At 38.9% G+C, this 20,801-nt stretch overlaps 1 protein-coding gene across 1 annotated transcript in view; it reads left to right on the top strand.

Moving 5' to 3' along the window:
• The window catches only part of LOC124605136 (U3 small nucleolar RNA-associated protein 6 homolog), a 116,970-nt gene that overhangs the window by 53,689 nt on the left and 42,480 nt on the right, over nt 1-20,801 (top strand). Inside the window, exons 4-7 of the mRNA XM_047136619.1 lie at nt 3,089-3,271; nt 8,452-8,634; nt 10,748-10,884; nt 15,643-15,882. Of these exons, the coding sequence (XP_046992575.1) occupies nt 3,089-3,271; nt 8,452-8,634; nt 10,748-10,884; nt 15,643-15,882 (743 nt within the window). The remainder of the gene's footprint in view (nt 1-3,088; nt 3,272-8,451; nt 8,635-10,747; nt 10,885-15,642; nt 15,883-20,801) is intronic.

The raw sequence follows: 20,801 nt of genomic DNA, 5'->3' as shown, positions 1-20,801 counted from the left end.
AAAAAGTAAAAAATAATTAAAAATGCACATCCAAGGAAGGGCTGGTGGAGGACTTGCATAATATCATAATATTTTAAATGCTTGTCAGAGAATAATCATTGTTGTCCCATACCCTTTTTTTTGAGAGGTTACTCACTGCCCATTTAGGTGGGAAGAAAACCACTCTGATGTTTATTTCTGAAATCAATAATTTTTCCCCTTGTTCTGAAAACGTTTTTGCTCTTAGCCCTTTTTTTTGGTTGGTGATTTGATGGTGCCCATATTATGTTAAATGTTTGAAAAAGGGCACAGTGTTTCAAAATTAAAAGATATTAACAATATTGGTGTATTGCTTAAAGTTTGATTAACAAAAGTATACCGTGTAAAACTTAATGTATTATTATTAATGAGAGGGCTGAGAGGTGACATCAATTTTTTGATGTTTCATGCCATATTTGTCCTCACCAACCTTAAACCGCAATGTTTGACTGCTGACAGTCTCTTTTTCTTTGTTACTAAATTGGTGATCATGCCAAATCCTCTTTTGGCTAATTATGCAGAAATTGCAATGAAAAACTTCGTACACCTCATAAAGCTGTATATATACTTGAATTTGCCTTTCCTATCAAAATCAGCCGGTTTAAATTTCAGTTTTAACTTTAATTTTGTTAACATTTGTCTCAACTTCACCTACAGTTAAACTTATGTTTCTGGGTGTGAGAAGGGTTCTAATACCCAATCAGAATTATCTTGTTTAAGTGCCTCTAAATGCAGACAAAATTTCAGATTATCAGCGTCATTTGTTTTCACAGAGGAGAGGTTTGGAAATTGATAGAACTTTCTCTAGCATAAATTTTATTTGGACAAGGCAAGTTTTGACACAAATGCCAAAAAACTGTTTTAGCTTTAATCAGATTCAAAGCGTGTCCTTCCGCCTATAGATTCATCTCATTAAATGTATTATATAAATCCATTAAGGTATCAATATTGTTCCTAAACTATGCACAGTCTCTCTCTCCCTCCCTCATTATGCTATTAAGTGGCAGAATACACAAGCCTAGCCTGGACATGCGCTGCACATACTGCAGAAGTATATACAGCATTCAGTTGCACTTGCTACCTGATGACCCACTCCAATAGACCACTTATTCATATTGCCTGGAACACAACTGTTAGGTATTTGCAAAGAGGCTGCAGCAGATGAGGAATATGCAAAAGCATGCTACAACTCGGACCATTTGCTCAGTGGTAAATAACCATCACATGAAACAGCAAGCGATCAAAAATACACTGCACTCTTGGATGCGCCCCTCCCTCCTCTCCTCCAAGGGTGGATCCTGGCTCTAGGAAAAATTACCAGGCTATGTGGAGGAGGGATACGTGTCATTAAGGTCTACCAACTATGCTATTGTCCAAAATTAAAGCAACAAACCACTATTTCTCCATCCTGTGTCTAATTAATGATATAATCTTACAAAATGTCAATAGATGTTCATACGTTTGCGTTCTGCATGGAAGATGGCATTCCAGTTGATGGTCAACCACACCAATGATGATGTCAGGCACCAATCAAACGGAGTAGTGTTTGCTGTGCAGTCTCATATCAACAGCTGCTGTGTACGCAGTCTCAGACACTGCAGGATGGCACAGAGAAGATGTCCACTAGGCTCTCTGTGGTGGTTTGCCATAGGAAGAATGAACGCGGGACATACGCAAACTGATGAGCCCGATGGCTTAATGTGAATCGTTTTGTTGTTTCTCAGATGTGGCGACAGTTTATAGAGACCAAAACTGTCTTCTGAAGATCAGGGCAGGTCACACATATGTTACTTGGATTTAAGGGCACGACGGTACCATCTTAGTACTGCTTGGCAGCTGGTATCTTAGCCTCGCAGCATCCACTGGACGTAATGTATAGAGGTAAATAGTGTACAGAAGGCTATCGCAGAATGGCTTTTGCTGTCGGAGGCCTGCAGTATGCGTACCTCTGATGCATCTTCATGGAAGGGAATGTCTAGAGTTGAGTCCTTCACATACCACCTGGACAGTCGAACTGTGAGCCAATGTTGTTTTCGCGGATGAGTCCTGATTTGGTCTGGAGAGCGATTCTCGGCGGATTCGCAGCTGGAGGGAACATGGAACACCATTTCGGGACCCAAAAACTGTGTAAAGAGACTGGTTTCAAGGCAGATTGCTAATGGTGTGAGCAGGGATTATGTTGATCATTTGGACGCATCGTTGTGAAATTGTAAGGGTGAATCGGCACCTCATAGAGCAAAGTTGGTTGACATTTTCTTGGAAACGAAAGATAGTGCAGACATGGTGTGACCTGCTCGCTCTCCCAATTTGAATCTCATAGAGCATGTTTGGGATGGACTTGGGAGATGGATTGCACCACGTCACCATTCACGAACCACTCTCCAAGATTCGTGAGCAGCTCTGTGGGAAGAATGGGCATTATTGCCTCAACATGAGAGTGATGGCATCATTCACAGCATGCCCTATTATTGTCAGGCCTCTACTACTGCCAGAGGTGTCAGACCCCACACCAAGCATGTTAACCAGCTGTTGGAATGTGTGTGCACATCCATTAAGTTGGAAAAAAATGAAGGACATTTTTGTTTTCCATTATGCATGGTGCAGTTGTTTACATTCTGTATTCTTGACATTGTTTCTACTTTACTGTCACCTGTTTATACTGTTTCGTGGCAAGATAAATGCAATCTTGCAAAATTTAAGTTTGTTGCTTTATGTTTGGACCAGTGTAAATCAGATTGGGAGTGCCGAGTACCAAAGATAGCTGAATAAAATGGAGGTTTCTTGCAGTTGATAGCTGTATGAGTACGATGATGGTGAAATCCAAACTTCAATGGATCTGCTACGATGACTATTACACCTTATGTGCCCAGTTAGCAACCTAATAGTGGGAAATGTAAATTTGTGCATTATGGCTGAAACATGGCTATTGTCTAACTTTCTGTGATTTATAAACTTGTTTTAGTGCATTTGTTAGCTGTACACTTTATGTTGTTTTATACCTGGTTTATTTAAATATACAGTACACACATCATATGTTTCTGACTCAAATTAAAGAAATTGTATTTTGCAGCATTTCTACGCTTCAGTTAGCCGCATGCTGGTAAAAATGGTGCAGGTACACAGTGATAAACCTCAGATGTGGAAACTTGCTGCTCGTTGGGAATTCGAAGAGAGTAATTCCGTGGAGAGTGCCCGGCAGTTTCTTCTCCGAGGCCTCAGATTTCACCCGGACTCAAAACTTCTATACACAGAGGTACTACTAGAAAGACAAATTTACCTTTCTGTTTTGTCTTTGCCTTTAGTGTTAAGGTTTGATTATTATTTATCATGTTCTGCATGAACTGCTGTACTGCTAGTTATTATCAAAACATGCATTTCTGACATCTGTTGCATAAAGTACAGTACATAATGTTCTTGCTTGTAACATTCTGTGTTGGTGGCATTATTAAAATCTTAGATGTAGTGCACAGTTTTAATTTATCCAGGAAATTCCTACATATCTTGTCCATTTCTAGCTGAAGGGCCAGTTCATTTTTTCCCTATGTTTTGTGGTATTCACACAACTTAACACTGAGTGCTTCATTTTATGTCTTATTTCTGCACATCTAATTTCCTCTTTTTGAGTTTAACTTAAAAATTTTGTGTAAATAGGCTGAAGCAGCAAAGGCGCATTAACCGCTAAGCCATATTGGCACAGTGGCTAGCACAAGTGCACAGATTACCATGGCACATCTCCCTCCTCAGTCCAAATTTTCACTGCCGCCCCAGTATACTATAAATTCCTCCTCACACATGAACAGTGGACTGGAGCGACAGTGAGAATTTTGATTGAGGAGGGAGGCATGCCAGGGTAATCTATGCAGTCGTGCTATCCACTGGGCCAAGGTGGCGTAGTGGCTAATGCGCTTGCCTAGTAAGAAGGAGAATCCAGGTTCGATTCATGTACTCAGTGCAAATTTTCACTTACTGCTTCAGTCTATATACATAAAATCGTACAAACAACTTTCTCATTAGGACAGCCACATCTCGGAGACGTTATGAATAACAATAACAACACTCAACACTTGATAACTATGCAAATTATCATAAAAATTACTATAATTAAAAAGTCAAGAATGATGAGGAAGTGCTTCCAAAAGGCACACAGCTGTATGAAGATGCTTTATTTGCAACTACTGGTTTCACATCAGTATAGATGACTCATCATGTTTATAATTGTTACATTTCTGTACAGTAGACAGACAGTTACGGAGTCCCAGCTTTCGGGAAGTTATCCACATTAAAAGTCAAACCACAATGGTGGGTTGTCATAATAGAATTGAGTACAACCAAAAGATACTTGTAAAATTGTACAAAGCATGACTACTGAATGAGCCAGTCCGTGTTCTTAAAGTGTATCCTGTTGTCACAGAACTATTTACACTATTTAAACATTTTATTTTATTTAAATAATTTTGTGACGACAGGATACATTTTAAGAACACGTCTTGACTCATTCAGCAGTTGTGCTTTGTACATTTTTACAAGCATCTTTTGGGTGCACTCAATTTCATTATGACATTATGGTTTTACTTTTAACATGGATAACTTCCCAAAAGCTTGTACTCCGTAATTGTCCACTTTTGGAAACACCACCTCATCTTTCTTCAGTTTTTTAATTGTTGTAATTTTTATGATAATTTCAATGGTTATGGAGTGTTGAGTGATGTTTTTGCTATACAAAAAATCATATCTGTAAGGGACTAGTAAAGTCTCTCAAATTGCATCATTTCGTTAACTTAAAAAATATTGTTTATAAAATGTAAAATTCTATTAAACCTGATTCATCAAAATCTCTCCACAGCTGCTACAACCTACATCCCTTTGAACCTGACAATTTTCAAATCCCCGATCCTCACATATTCCCCATTCACAGGTTAATAATTGCTTTTTATCTAGGTGTCTATCCTATCAACCTCTATACCTTTGTGCCATGAGCTCTTTTCTTCTCAGTTTGATTCAGTATTACTTCATTAATTATTCAGTCTGCTCATCCCATCTAATTGCAAAATTGTTATGTAGGACCACATTTCACAAACCTACAGTCTCTTTCTGTACTGTTTACTGTGTGCAAATACTTTCAGTAAAGGCTTCCTAACACTCAAATTGATTTTTAGTATTAACATGCTTCTCCTTTTCACAGAATATTTTCCTGCATTGTTGCTATTTTGATGCCCAAATTAGAAAACTGATGTACTCTTTTTTTGTGCCTCATTTCCTTGCCTGCTTCCCTCAGCATTACCCAATTTAAATAGACTATGCTCCTTTAGTCTTGGTTTAATTTTCATGATAGTCGTCTCAGAACTCTTTTCAAGACACTATCCATACTATTCAACTGATCCTCCTCCTCCTAGTCCTTTGCTGTCTCTGGCAGAATTGCAGTGCTATTAGCAAACCTTGTAAGCTTTTATTTCAGCTCATTGAACTTTTATTCCCTTTCCAAATTTCTTCTTAGTTTGATATACTTTTTTCTGAATATAAATATTGAGTGATGTGGGGTGTAGGCCTCTAACTTCTGACAGTCTGTTCTCAACTGCTGCTTCCTTTTCATGTTCTTTTAACTCCTAGACCTGGAGTCTGGTTTTTGTAGAAGTTGCAGATAACTTTTTACTCTCTTAAATTCATCTCTGATAACTTGGAATTTCAACAGTGTCAAGAACATTTCCTAAATCTACAGATTCTATAAATAGGGAAACCATCTTTCAAAAAATCCTAAGCTGTGCACAACTTCTCTATCATACGTAATGAAGAAAATCATAGTAGTTTACTACAAATATTAATTTCTAAACAATCAAAATTTAGTTTGAAAATTGTCAACACAAAAATAAAAAAGGAAGTCTTTTCCTTTCAATTCACATTTGTAATGTGCAGACTTTCCATTTAAACATGAAATGATTTTTTAAATTAACATTTACAGACAGTGTAATAAGTTCAGTTCAAAGTTGACATAAAAAAGAGAAATTAAAAGTCTTGAAGAAAATGTTGAACAGTAACATTATCATTGTTTTGTATTTTTGAGTGCGTATTTCATGTTACTCTTTGTTGCATTCAGTAGTCCTTCACTGTCCGCTCCCCCCCCCCCCCCCCCCCCCTCCCTCCCCCACCCACTACCGAGAAAATTGAAAAACTCATCACAACTGTAAGAAAAGTCCACTTTTATTTGAAGTTCTCTTTTCACTAAGGCCATGGACATCAGATTTCTTTCTTTTGACCACTGGTTCTTAATCGTACTGAAAATTCTTTCAGCAATTAAGTTAATGGTGGGACTTGAAAATATGTGTGATATAAGCCTAAGCAGTTCAGAATGAGGGATATTAATTGTGGTCTACTGCTTAAAGAAATGTACCCAGATCTGGTCTTCTGCTTTACTTCTATCCTGTCCAGCATATGCATTCTGGAAATCGGAGAATGCATCGTATAACTGATCTTAATCCAAGTTGACATTAAATTTGTTGATAATCTTTAAAACAAACTGCCATTGCAGACATTAATCTTCTTGTTCTTTAAGCAAAAACTTGCAAGTAAATTGAACACATTGTTCTCAGAGAAGTGATAGTTTTGCGACAGACAATTAATGTATTGTGAATAGAAAGGTTGTGCATCATTTTCAAAACCCAGCCTATGTGATTTTGGTATTCCTGCCAAGATTTCATGACTTTTCTTTCCTAAGATTTTGTCTTGTTTCCTACTCTCCAGCTTACTCTTGAGGTCCCTTATTATTCTGTCCAACACGACAGAAGTAACTGTGCTGTTTCCCAGTTTCCTTACAGCAGTTTCAAACTGGAGAGAAATACGCTGCATCGTGCTCCCCGCTTGGTGTCACAAATTGCCAAATCAATCTAACAGTTCTCCTCACCCTTTGAAATGAAACGGGACTTGATGTCAGGCCAGCAGCGCACAACTCCGTCAACTGCAGGAAGTAGCAAGAGCCATCTTGTACAGAAGTACTGCAATATTTCCTTAAACTCTGTCTCCACAGACTCTGAAAATTCTCTCTGTGACTGAATATTTGATGCAAAGGAACCAAATTCGCTGAAGGAATTGGCACATAGAGTCTCTACATCACAATGAAATGTTTTAAGAAAACGTGTACAGTATTATTCATGATTGGCAGTTTCAGTTACCTTTCAGAATGGGTTGATTTTCATTTTTCAGTAAGACAGAAACTTAATTATTTTTGCCATAGTTCACTGGAGCATGTAAGCACTGTTCGCACTTGGCTTGATTCAGGTGCAAGCAATTAGATTGTATAATGTTGTTTATTACATGCAGAATGGCTTTGTGTGTTTCTTTGGAGTCTTCATAAAAATCTGCAATCTCTAACTACCCTGTGGTTAACATCAAATTACTGAACTGCATAAGGGAGTTTTCTTCTTCTTCTTCATCGGTTTGAAGTATCTGAGGACACAAAAAAAAAAAAAAAAAAAAAAAAAAAAGCTTTATGAAGCGTGCCTGTGACTGCATCTTGATTGTATGGGCCAATAACATTTTCTGAGGTAGCTGTTCTTCCACACAAGATTTTAGATGCAATATTACTGTCTGGAAACAGCGAATGATGCATTTCATTTGGCAAGCTAATGACTTGTAGTTAAGGCCGTGTTTTACGCTGTGACAGGCAGATGTGACTTTAGCACTTATTGTGGCATCTTCTTCAGATGTGTGCTTCTTCATAAAGGAAGTTGTAATTGTTTTCTTTTTATGACACTGCTGTTTTATGCCAGAATGTATTTTTGTGTCTTCTGGTGAGCCACTACATCTTTTATTCCTTCAAATTTTATTGAAAATGTGGCGGGGCAAATCACACACTTTCTTTTGAACTAATTTTCTTTCTTCCGTCATGTGAAAAAAAACTTTTTCTTCTAACCAATCTTTGTTGAAAGTAATATATCTTTGTAACTTTCTTCTTCAGAACAGACGAACTTGACAAACCCTTTCATTAGAGGAAGGACGTATCATCTTTTCCAAACACCAGTATTTCCTAATTTTAAAATGTTCATGCTTGATGTGAAATGCGCCCGCAACTTAACTTACGGGTAATCTTTATTTTAACAGACAAAGGTGTATTTTGAATCGTGTATAGTGATTGAAGGGGGAAATTCTTACATCATTCTTTCTATTTGAGGAAATGCACCTTTTATTCTTTCTCTTCGTTCGCATGATTAACAAATTTAACAGAGGGTGGGATAAAAGTGTCTCCAGAGTCCTTTTACCCGAGATCTTTGACAGTACTTTAAATTTTGGGACCATCCCACTGAAAACTGGACGGGTGGCAACACTATCTATAATATAAATGTGGGATTTGTCTTTCTGTATTCCATAATAATGCAGTTATTTGTGATTAAGCTACTTCAAAACTTTGTTTTATAATGTGTATATTACCTTTATCTTTTGTAGGCATTTCATTTGGAACTTGCTTATGTTAAAAAATTGCGAGCTGAGCTGGACCAGAAAAAAGAAAAGGAAGCATCGGCAGCTGCCACAGATGCTCCTTCAACTGTGAGTGGAGATGCGCAGAGTGCAGCAGACACCTCCAAAATATCCACAACACAGCAGTTCCAAGATGAGGCAATTGATGAGGTGATTTCAAAATTTGGCTAAATGTTTTTGAAGCACTACACAATTTATACAGCATAGGCAAAATTATTACTGGCCCAGAAAATATTTACAATAAGACTGAAACAGGAGTGACCCATGTCTACGAACATCACAGAAGATGCTGGGAATGGCCACCATTGATGTCGATGTAGTGCTGTGCTCGATTTATCAAACTTTGTTCTGCTGTCGCTCTTCTAGTAAGTGAGGATTATTCGAGTACACCTGATTCTTCAATTTTCCCCATAGGTGAACATCAGAGGGAGCGAGACCAGGCTATCGAGATGGCCAGGAGATTGTCCCGTCTCTGCTGATTGTTCTCTTGTGACCGAACACTTATGCACTCCCCACAAGGTTGTCAAGGCAGTGTGAGCTTTTCCCATCTTGCTGAAAATATCTATACAGTTCATCATCTTCTGTGAATTGATCTGCATAGGTATTAAACAGTTCCTGGGTGTACTGGTTAGCATTAACAGTTTGATGGAGAAATAGATTTAAGATGGGGACACCAGACATTGCTTACCAAACATCAGTATTGATATTATGCAGTGGCCCTCCATAGTAGTGATGGGGATTTTCTGATATGTAATGGGACATGTTCTGTGAGCCCCTGACAGGCTGGGCCATGTCTTATCTGAAGAAATGAGAAACTTATGATCCAGAAGTTCTGATTCCATTTCCCTCAGAAACCACAAGGGCAGAACTCAACACGTGAAAGTTCTTTTGGATGCATTAAAAAAAAAAAGAAAAGAAAAACCACGTTTAGAGCAGTAAATCTATAAGTATACAGATGCAGATCCTTCTTGATAATGTTTGAACAAGATGATCGCTTTAATTCCCACCTGCACGATAAATGGCATTGAAATTTTATTTGACTTTGTTACAGGCTTTTCTTCACTTGAGCATTGTTTTCTGGTGTTCAAACTCATTTCACATAGTTGTGGTTTTAATTTGCTACACAGCTAGTTTTATGCCATTTAGCCACGAAGTTTTGCATTGTGATTTTTTTGGAGGTTTTCACAAAACACATTGTGTCTTAACTTTTTCACAGGCAAGTTTATCATGAATTTGCTTTGCGTAGCACTTAAAAGAGAATATGTGGTATTTTTTTTTTCTTTATTATGGTCACTAAAACCATTTTCTCCTGTCACTCACTCAAACATAATGACACAGGCACGATCTTGAGACAGAGTATGCAGGAATGTATTTCAGAGACATGTGACAGCAACCAGTCAACCAGTTGGTTTATCAAAATCATGTTTTCCAGCATTTTCTGTGAAGGCAGTTCTCTTTTCAATAATAAGGGTCAGTTCTTCATTAGTCTCACAAATACTTTCCAGCCCAATTTTAGTTTTCTCATCCTGTAGAAATAATCTGTGAATTCTGTAGATTATATGATATAGGTTTTCTCACACAATTGGTTAATAAATGTAAACTAGAAAAAGTCACTCATTGGACCATAAAGTTTTCCAAGTGTGTATCACATCATAGTGTAAGAAAGTATACTGGAGAAACCAGTGTTTTGGCCGTGGTTACTGTAGCCTCCTCTTGGGTCACAAGTAGACCCAAAAGAAGGCCACTGTAAATGTGGCGGAAACATTGGTTTCCCCAGTGTAGTTTTTTTACATTATGACGTGGTACCATACTCGGGATAAATTTCAATCATCAGTTGCAAGTACATTTTAGAGTTTAGCAGATGTCTATATCTCTTTCGTAGAAGGATAATGCCATGGTATTTTCAGAAATTTGCGTATTGTATGTGTCTGACAATTGTCAGACTGTGTTTAAAATAATCACATACAATATGCAAATTTCTGCCCATACTGTGGCATTATCCTTCTATGAAGAAGATATTGATATCTGATAAACTAAGCTTCTGAAGATGGTAAATTAATTTGTTGAAACCAGTAAAACATACTAAAATTTACTTGCAACTGATGACTAAAATTTATCCTGAAAAATAATACTACAGTTGCTGAAAATTACAGCCATTAGTAAAATTTTACAGAAGATTACTACTTCTTCTCAGATTTATTTCCCAACCCTTATAGTTACTTTATTTTGAGTGCCAATTGAAACTCATTTTCTCTCCTTCCAGGTTCTTGATGGACGACTTGCAGAGGTCATCTACGAATCTGCAGTAAAGAAAGTGAATGAAGTTTCTTTCATTATTGGTCTCCTAGCTGTGGCAAAAGAATTTGACTTCACAAATAGACTTCAGATGAAAATCATCAAGTATGTATGATGGACCATCTCTCAATGGTGTGTCACTTAGAAGTCAATTGCTAAAGTGGAAAAGAATGGTCATAGCATCTTATGAAAACAAATATACGCGCGCACACACACACACACACACACACACACACACACACACACACACACACACAGAGTGAGTAACCAACTGAACATATACTTTTAAAGAATTTGGTAAAACTAGAAGGAATTAAAAGGCTTTCTACTTCCCAGTTGTATATGCACCATTTTCTACACCACCATCTTCTTCTTCATCATCATCATCATCCTTCAATAATCGATATGTACTCGGATTGTGGTTCATGACTCAGAAATTGGTTAATTTGAAATTTCATCCTGTGGAACATTTCTGAGTGTCAACAGATGAATGGGACAAGTAAAAGTTTCTCACCAGGATGCAAAATGTGAACCAGAATTAAAATTATCTCATTGCTGGTCTTCAGCTCTGAGAAATCTGTGAATCCATGATTTATTATGTATTCAGAAGAATTCCACTTATATCAAAAACTAGAACTCAACAACTCTGATTTGTATGAAGGCTTCAATTATGCCTTTGATTACAAGCGTGATCCGAAGTTAATCAGGTACATCTCATTTTAACAAACTTCAAACTACCAAAGCAAAAAACAAGAGTCTTCATACATCAGTATTTACATTATTAATCTTCCTTGATGTCATGGTTCTTTGCCGCCTCTGATCACTCCGCATGTCATGACACCAATCATCGGTTAACATTCCTGGGACGGCACAAAAGACCGGCAGAATATATGTCAACTTCTGTACAGGTTTTGCAGATAAGCAAATGAACAGATCTACTGCTAATAAAGTTTGTTCATTTATATCCAGAAATGGCACAAGATTTCACCTTCAGTCAACGAAATGATTTATTTTCAAAGTATTTTGGCCACAATACATTTATGAAATGTTGTACCCTCACAATTTCTATACCACAGACTACAACAAGCAAACTCTATATTTAAATAAGACTTTATGATGATCAAGTTCAGTATGTAGTAAGTCTTGTATTAGGACTTGTATACCATGAAAATATGATGATTCAAAGTACCCGGGAAAGTAAAAGTTTCCAAAAAATGCCATTTTTGGAAGAATTTGCCAAAATAACATGTTGGGAAATGGTATATCAATAGTTAAAACTGCTACTATACCTCTGAATGAAAGGATTGGATGGGAATAAAAAACTCTTCAGTAGTTCTAGACAGATTATGTAGACGTGAGAACTTAGTTTTAAATCAACTTGGGGAAGGCATGGAGGCAAACAGCTTAGAAATACAATATTTGAGAACTTTCGTAAAGTGTATTCAAACTTGTAAGATCTACTACTCAGGTTTGTTGAGTGTCTCTGATACTCTCGCATACACTAAACGAAGACGTTCTTTAAATGTTACATCTTACCTGTCTCCTGTATTAATTTTACATGTTAAGAATCCCAGAGCAATATTCAATGTTAGTCAAGCAGTGGTTTTGTAAGGTACTGCTTTTGCTGGTGTGTTAAATTTCGTTAAGCCTAGTTTACACGACGACAATAGGTTGCAGGCAACTGCACTACCAGCCACTGTGCATGCGCGCCGTGCATTTGCGCAACTCGTTGGTGAAACTAAAAACTTTCGGCGTGTTCCAACATTGGCGACACTAGTTGCATGAGTTTTGAGCTTATGTGTGTTTGTAGAGTGTAGACAAACTGTAATATGAAGTGGGTAATAGAGAATAATGTTCGCTTTGTGGATGTCTATACTTTGCATAGGTGTTTGTGGGATTTCAGTGATGCTGATTAAAAAAATAAACAACATATTGCTGCCGCTGAGACCATCATATGCGATCGTAACATAGATGGTTTGACAGTATCTGAGCTGCAGGGCAAAATTTATTGAGTTAGGCACATATATACAACTGAATTAAGAAAAATACTAGCAAGTGTAATTCTAGCTGTGGCAATGCTCTCGTCTACAAGACTAAAATCCCATCGTTCGAGCTGGCCAACTCTTTGTTAAGGAATATTGTTGACAGGAGGGAAGGCTATACAAATTCAAGAAGCTGCATTCTTTATTGAATATTCATCTATTTAAAATGTCGCTGCAGTGCTCCCCATTCACATATGTTAGAATTTTGAAATATTGTCACTGTACATATCTATCTTCAAGAGAGTAGTTTGCAAACCTTTCTCTTCTTCATACGGCCTGCTTTGAATAATTATTGTTGCTAATGTTAACAGTTATTACTGTTAATGTTAATAATTATTGGTGTTAATGAAAAAGCGTCATCACCAACTAAAACTGTTTCTTATAGCATGCTGAGTGTCCTCTATTGTAATGCACACAATATGATATGTAATTTCAGTTCTGGTGACAGTGCTTCATGCATTACAGTACCTTTATTCCTCATATCACAACTAACTCTGTTTCAAAGAAACGTGAACAGTTCTGGTGACATTCTAAGATAATTAAAAGAAATTCTTGGCTCTTCCGTTATAAATTATTTCAGCAAGATGCTAAGCAATGGAGCTGACGTCTTTTCTTCATCTAGTCACGAATCGAAACACGTTTATTTTTTTCCTATGCAGTGATTACACACAACAAGCTTTAATTCCCATCACAACTCGTGAGACGTGCCGCTGCCAAAAGTTTCATTTCAGACATGACTCAGGGACCCACAAAACAATAAAACAGAAGTGTATACTGGTGTTGCTGTGTCTACAGTCATACATGAAACCACTTGTGTGCAACTCATTCCACGCAACGAGTGGCGCAACCAAATGTCGGCGTGTAAACTAGGCTTTAGGATGTGCGCTAGTGACTGCTTTTACAATTTTTATGTAGTCATTCTGCTTTGCATTGCTCTGCTAGCATACCTTTAGATATTTTCAGTTGTAACGGCTTGATTGCCAATAATGGAGCTTTCCATATTTTTACATATAATGCGCTACATCTAAATACAGGGTGGGGTTTTAATGCTTTATGATATTTATTACATTAAACTTTCATTTGACATATCATTTATGACTGTAAATTTAATATAATAAATATTATAAATCGTTAAAACGCCGATATTCATTTATAAACACCCTGTACTTTAAGACTAAAGATGACCTACCTGGAGTTTCCATTGTTTGACATTTTTACCATTTTTATTATTAGATTGCAAAGCCAGACTAAAAAAAATTCTTAGTTTATAAAGCCGAACTGACTTTTGAAATCCCCGACACCCTTGTTTGATTGTAGGTCATTTTAAAGCTCCCGTTGACATCTATTTCTTCCAGTACTATCTTACACTTTAAATGGTTTATTTATTGAGACATCAAGAGGTTGCAGTTGTGAAGTAAGTCCTCCCCTAATAACAGCAAGCTCTTTATTGTACTATCTCAGTTTCTCTTTCATGGAATTTTTCAAGTGACTACTAAACTGATCTAGCATAACAAGAAAGTTCTTCTTCAATAAAGCACCATTCCTTCTCTCTCTCATCCTTTTTAATCCATAATTTCATAACAGCCTTGTCCCTCCAACCCTTGTCACTTATGTGAACATCAATTGTTGAAGCTTTGACATTGTTTTGCATTTGGAAATGATTATTGGATTAAGTTTAGTATCGTCAACACATCACGAAAGGACAGCAGTGTAGTGCATTTTATCATGCCCATTTGTTTTTATAGTTACAGTTTTAGCACCTTTTATGGCAACAGTTCTGTTATTCGGCATAACAGATGTCAGAGGAGTTTCGTCCATATTCTCGATGTGGTTTAGTTCCATACTGGTTTTCTTTCAGTACTGAATAATAAAGCAATGGAATAATGTTATTTTCTCTTCATACTCTTGTGGCATTTTCTGAGATATTTTGGTTTTACGTAGCATGCTATGTCCATGGCACTTCATGAACCTGTAGTACCAACCAACCTCACCTTTAAAGGCTGTTAAGTTCCACTGTAGCTCTTGTTTATGAAACTGTATCTGAATCATTTTTGTGTGAATTCCAGTGCGATTTTGACAGTGTCCTTGAAGCCATTTCAGTGTGTCATCTTTTATTTTTGGCCATGTTGCATTCATTGCTCTATTCGCACAGTTAGGGTCTTCCTTATTTTTGTCACTACTTCTTCACTATCCCGGCAAGTGCAAATGGTTTTTTCTGTTGGTGGAGGGCCAAAATGCTACTCAGTGCCTTGTTTCCATGTTCTCTGCATATGCTATTATTTTCAGTTTATAGCTCACATCCATGAATACCTTTTATTTTTCCCATTATGAAACTAGTTACTAACAAAAATATTGTGATGTTACTGGTAACACAAATTACTTTCAGTTCAGGTTCACTGGCACCGTAGATTGCAATGACACATCATAGGCTAGAGTGTTCTGGGTTTGTGATGGTGGGGCAGGAGGGAGACAGTGTTAGCAAGCTTGTGAATCCCTACAGCTGATGTTTGTTGTATCAGTGTTCTGTTGCTGCCAGTTGAATCCAGTGTTGCCAGAGGGAGAAAGGTTTCCCCCAGCATTGAATATATGATCATTTTTAGGACTTTTGGGAATATTTATGTAATTAAGATTTCTATTTTTACTATAGGTCTTTTTGTTGTTTATGTTGACTTAATATTGTTAGCAGTATAGTAAACTTAGTTGTATTTGTTAGTGGCCATTTAGTTTGTTAAACTTTATTTTAGAAACAGACAAATCGATTGTCTTCATTTGTTGACTACATTGCCAAAATGCTCAAATTTTATACGATATTGTTTTGCAGTGACATGCTGACACGTTACCCAAATGACGAACTCACTTGGGATGCCATGGCCCGCCGAGAATTGCAGGGGCTGCCGTATTCGACAGACGATGCCTCGAGCACTGAGCGCGAGCGCTCCGCACCGGAGCAGGACGCCCCTGATGATGGCGCCACAGAAACGCGGGATGAGCATGCTGGCAACAAGAAACTTCTGGAGTCTAAAGGTCTAAGTGGGAAACTCTGCTTGAAGGAAAGAATAAGGTGCTAGTTCATTTTCAGTATGCTTTTTATTTCTTGTGTTGCGTAATGTATGTGTCAATTTAATTACGTCTGTTGTTTAATAGGGTCTCTTTCTTAGAGTTTATCCCACCTTATGGGCTCCGCTGTTTTCATGACTTTGAAAATTTGTTTTATTTCTAACTTTGGGGCTGCATGCTCTTCCAGTTGCCAGAGTCACTGGTTAACCTCAGGAAGGGAAGTCGTGTGCATCATCTTTTTGTGAATCGAGTAAACTTGTTCCGATCGTAATTGCACTTTAACTGTTTGTATAAAGTTTTTTCCGTGGTCCACATTGGGGACCAGCCCAGCATTAATCTAAATGAATGAGGCAAATCACTAAAAAGCATCAGGCTAGCCAGTGTACGAGACCAGTGATCATTAATATGCCTCATGGATTTCATCCAGGTCTGCTTGCTATCGTGCAGTACAAGCAGGTCGCATTTGTGGTTAGTCTACAGACTTCAAATTTTCTGACTGGTGTTTATGCTCATCTACCCAAAGGATTGCCTCAGGGCTGAGCATTTTTGACTAACAAGTGTTCTACGAGGGTGGTTTGTAAAGTTCTTGGAATCAGCATGAGAGGTCAGTGCTAGCACAAGAAGTTGTTCACGTGATATTCATTGGACTGTTGCCTGTAAACATGTGCCGCATCAGTGCTCTTGGAAGAGAGCTGCGGTGGTGACTTGGCTCTGTTGTTGTTCTCGTTTAGTGATTAGCAAAGAGGGAAAAAATCGAGATTGAGCAGTGATTAAGTGCTTCGTAAAGAAAGGTACGAAAACAAAGGACATTCATGCCGATTTTCAGAATACACGGGGAACTCTCCTCCTTCATATTCAACTGTTGCCAAGAGGTCAAATGAATTTAAATTTGGTCAGGAGAGCTTAGATGATGATCTGCGCAGTAGTCGGCCAAGATGTATCACTACTCCAGAAATCATTGCAAAAGTGCACAAAATGGTCACGAGGATCGCCGATTGAAAGTGCGTGAAATTGCTCACTCTTGCCATTTATCATCTGAAAGGGTATGTCACATTTTAACTGAAGGACTAAAAATGAAAAAATTATCTGCAAGATGGGTGCCATGACTCTTGACGCATGCCCACACACGTGCCGTTGCCATAGCAAAATTACACAAACTAAGGTATGAATTGTTGCTACATCCGCCTTCCACCTGATATGGCTCTGTCAGACTTTCATCTCTTTCCAAAACTGGAAATTTTTCTTTTTGGACATAGATTCACTTCAGACGAAGTGGTAGCCGGAGTTGACAACTATTTTGCAGGCCTGGAGGAAACTCATTTTCATGATTACACTCCATGGAAATGAGGGCCCTTGTATGGTTGTTAGACTTGGTAAGTACTATACTCACATAAACACATGAATTGTATTTTTAAGATGGTTTTGGATGAAAAGAGTTTCTTTGGTCTTGTTGGAATACTCTGTAGATGTCAGATGACCCACTATTTTCTTAGTTCAGTGATGAAAGGTCAACATCCTTTGTGATATAGGTTCTTGTAAGAAGTGTTTGAGTAACTTCATTGTAGTACAATAAAATGTTTCTGCTTGTAGAATTGCATTCATTCCATAAAGGAACAATGGAAGCCAAGTGAAATGCAAAATGCACTACTCCATGTAGCTGTAGCATGGGATTGTGTGGCATTCTTCAGCATATGACATAACCTTTTTATGTTTCCATTATCCTGCAGGTATTATGCAGTAGTTTAGACAGTTTCCAACCACAGATCTACGCCAAGGCTCAGAACATACTAGATGCTAACTGTGTTCACTAATCTATTACTTGCGACATTCCAACCTTGCTAATCCAGGTATTTTTGAAAACACTGTTTCTACTGTCCTTGCTTCAATATTTCAAAGGGGTGGATTGATTTGATTTGATTTTAACAGGAGAGCTAAAACAGCTTAGGTCTAACCCGCCACTGCCCGCACCGAAACTAGGTTTATTGTGCGGCATCGCTCCCTGTATATGTAGTAAAGCCAGCCAGTGCCCTTAAATAGTGCAAGGAGTCCCTCTACCAGTTTTTTTGTTAGATACAATTTCTTCAGGTCTAGTTGTCCCGAAGATTCTGTATCTTTTACTCTCCAATGCCATGCATTCAAAGATTAGGTGTGATGTAGTTTCTTCACCCTCATCACAGATCCTACATTTAGGATCCTCTTCCATTATACCCATTGTGTGTAGATGTTTTTTGAAATTCCCATGGCCGGTCATCAGTCCAGTCATGGGTTTGATCTCTTTCCTGTTCAATCTCAGGATTACAGAGCTTCTCTTAAAACATGGCTTGGGCATCATTACCTTACCATGTTTTTGTTTATGGACCTTGGTCCAATATCCTACATGTTGTTTCCTCAGCCAGTTCCGTAGTTCTAATCTGATCATAGCCTTGGTGATTGTCAAGACAGGTTCCGGTCCAATAAATGGAGTTGTTGCCCCCATCATAGCCAATCTATCGGCTTGTTCATTGCCACATATCCCTGAGTGGTCAGGGACCCACACTAGGTACACCCTATTGCTTCCCCCTAGCTCCACCAGAGCCCTGTGGCAATCTGCAACAATCTTAGATCTTGTTGCAGGAGCTGCCAATTATTTCAGGGCTGTCTGAATAGATGTAGATGCTACAATCATTGTAGCACCTACTCATATTCCCGTCCACACATGCCCTGATTGCAGTAATTTCGCCTTGGAATACAGAGGCCAGTTTCCCTAGAGAGATGCTGCTCTCCAGTCTTGGCTGAACCCCGTACAACCCTGCCCCAACGCCTTGATCTGTTTTCGACCCAACGGTGAACCACACGATGTCCTCCGTATGGTGTCAAACTGTTTTCTTCCACTGCTCCCTACTTCCAATTATTATGTTGTAAGCCTTGTTGAAGCAGTTAGGAGTTATTATATAGTCAGTGGGCATTTCCCCAGCCATACCTATATTTACCTCACTCACAATGTTAGTGTGTGATTCTGGATATACAAATGAGACCCAGTTTTGGCCAGTTTTAAGTCTGTATGCCCCAGCTGCTGCCTCCGTCTTAACCCAAAGGTGAAGTGGAGGCATGTCCAGCATGGCTTCCATTCCAGCGGTTGGTGTGCTGCTAAATCCGTCCATTATGGCTAAGCAGGCCAATCTCTGCACCTTAGCAAGCTTTTTAGCAGCAACCTGCTGTTCTACCTTCTTCCACCACACTACGGCCCCATAGGAAATCCTAGGTCTAACCACTGTGGTGTATATCCAGTGCATACCCCTGGGCTTAGGCCCCAGTTTTTGCCACAAGCCCTCCTAGTACTCACTAAAGTGCTTTTTGCCTTGGAGCAGGTACTCTTAATATGAGGGGTCCAAGTTAGCTTCTCATCCAAGGTTACCCGTAGATATTTCACTGTCCCCTTCACAGGTAGAGTTTCATCGAAGAGATTTAGATTCCAACTTGCATGTTGAATATGTCTCTTCGTAAATCGCACTACAACAGTCTTCTTAGGATTAACTCTCAGATCCTGTTTAATGCACCATTTTTGCACAGTGTCCAATCCTCCTTGTGCCATATTCCTGATTGTGTCAGTGAATTTGCCAAGTATTACTATGACAAGGTCATCTGCGTATCCTTGGCAGAAGCATTGTCTGGAATTTAGTTCCTCAATGAGTTTGTTCACCACTAGATTCCACAATAGAGGAGACAAAACTCTTCCTTGTGGGCAGCCTCTAGTGCTCTTAATTACCATCTTTTCATTCATCATGTTAGCCTCTACCTTCCTTCCACTAACCATGGCTCTGGTCCACCTACACATAGTGGTCCCCAGATCATGCACCTCTGCTGCCCTTACCATTGAATCAAAGGTTGTGTTACTAAAGGCCCCCTCGATGTCCAGGAAGATGCAGAGGGCTATTTCTTGGAAGTGAAGTGCTTTTTCCACCCTCCCGACGAGTTGGTGGAGAGCTGTTTCACATGATTTACCTGGTTGGTATGCGTGTTGGTTCAGGTGTAGAGAGACCCTACATAGCCTCCTCTCCCCAATGTATACATTAACCAGTTTTTCCAGTGTTTTGAGAATGGAGGAGGACAAACTGATTGGTCTCATATCCTTGGCCTTGGTATGATCAATTCTACCTGGCTTTGGAATGAAGACAACCTTCACTGCCCTCAAAACATTGGGAATGATTCCTGATGCTAAGCTAACCCTAAATAGGATTCTTATAAGCTTTCCTCCTGCCTGTTGCAGGAGAGCTGGAAAAATTCCATCTGGGCCAGGTCACTTGGAATGTTCCCACCGCCCACTGTATTTTGTTGAAGTTCACACACTCCTTGGCCACTTCCTAGTCCTCCCTTCGAGTGTCTGAGAACCGTTGTCTCTCTGGGGTCACGTACTGGTCTGTGTTATCTGGCAGAGCATATTGAGGAAAGTGAGTTTTGAGGGGCAATTCCAGCGTCTCGTGCTGTCTTTGTATATTCCCCATCCTCCTTCCTCAACGTACCTCCTGGATTAGTTGGTACTCTAGTGAGAATCTTGTGAAGTCTGGCTTTTGCAGCCGTACCTTCCACTTCCTCACAAATGCCTTCCAGGATGCCTCCTTTGCTTGTCTTATTGCAAGGTTGTAACTGACAAGGGCCTCACAATATTTAGCCCATTGTCCTTTGCGTCTCACAATATTAAACAGTCTCCGTACCTGTTTTCTTTGTGTGAAGGGGGGGAACCTGTGCCCAGCTCGTGAATGTATATGGACAAGTTAAAACACTCACTAAATCAGTCAGAAGGTGGTTTAGGACAAACTAGGTCAGGCTCTTCCAGCTAAAGTGCCTGACTATGGACGACTGGGCACTGTCTGACACAGGTGAGCAAGGGTGGGAAAACGGCCTGTGTGACCTTCCTGCACCAGTTGAACGAATGCAGGCAGGGAT

Source organism: Schistocerca americana, chromosome 3 (assembly GCF_021461395.2).
Source record: "Schistocerca americana isolate TAMUIC-IGC-003095 chromosome 3, iqSchAmer2.1, whole genome shotgun sequence".
Lineage (NCBI taxonomy): Eukaryota > Metazoa > Arthropoda > Insecta > Orthoptera > Acrididae > Schistocerca > Schistocerca americana.
Note: the sequence above shows the minus strand (reverse complement) of the source record. Positions and strands in the feature narration are given on the sequence as shown.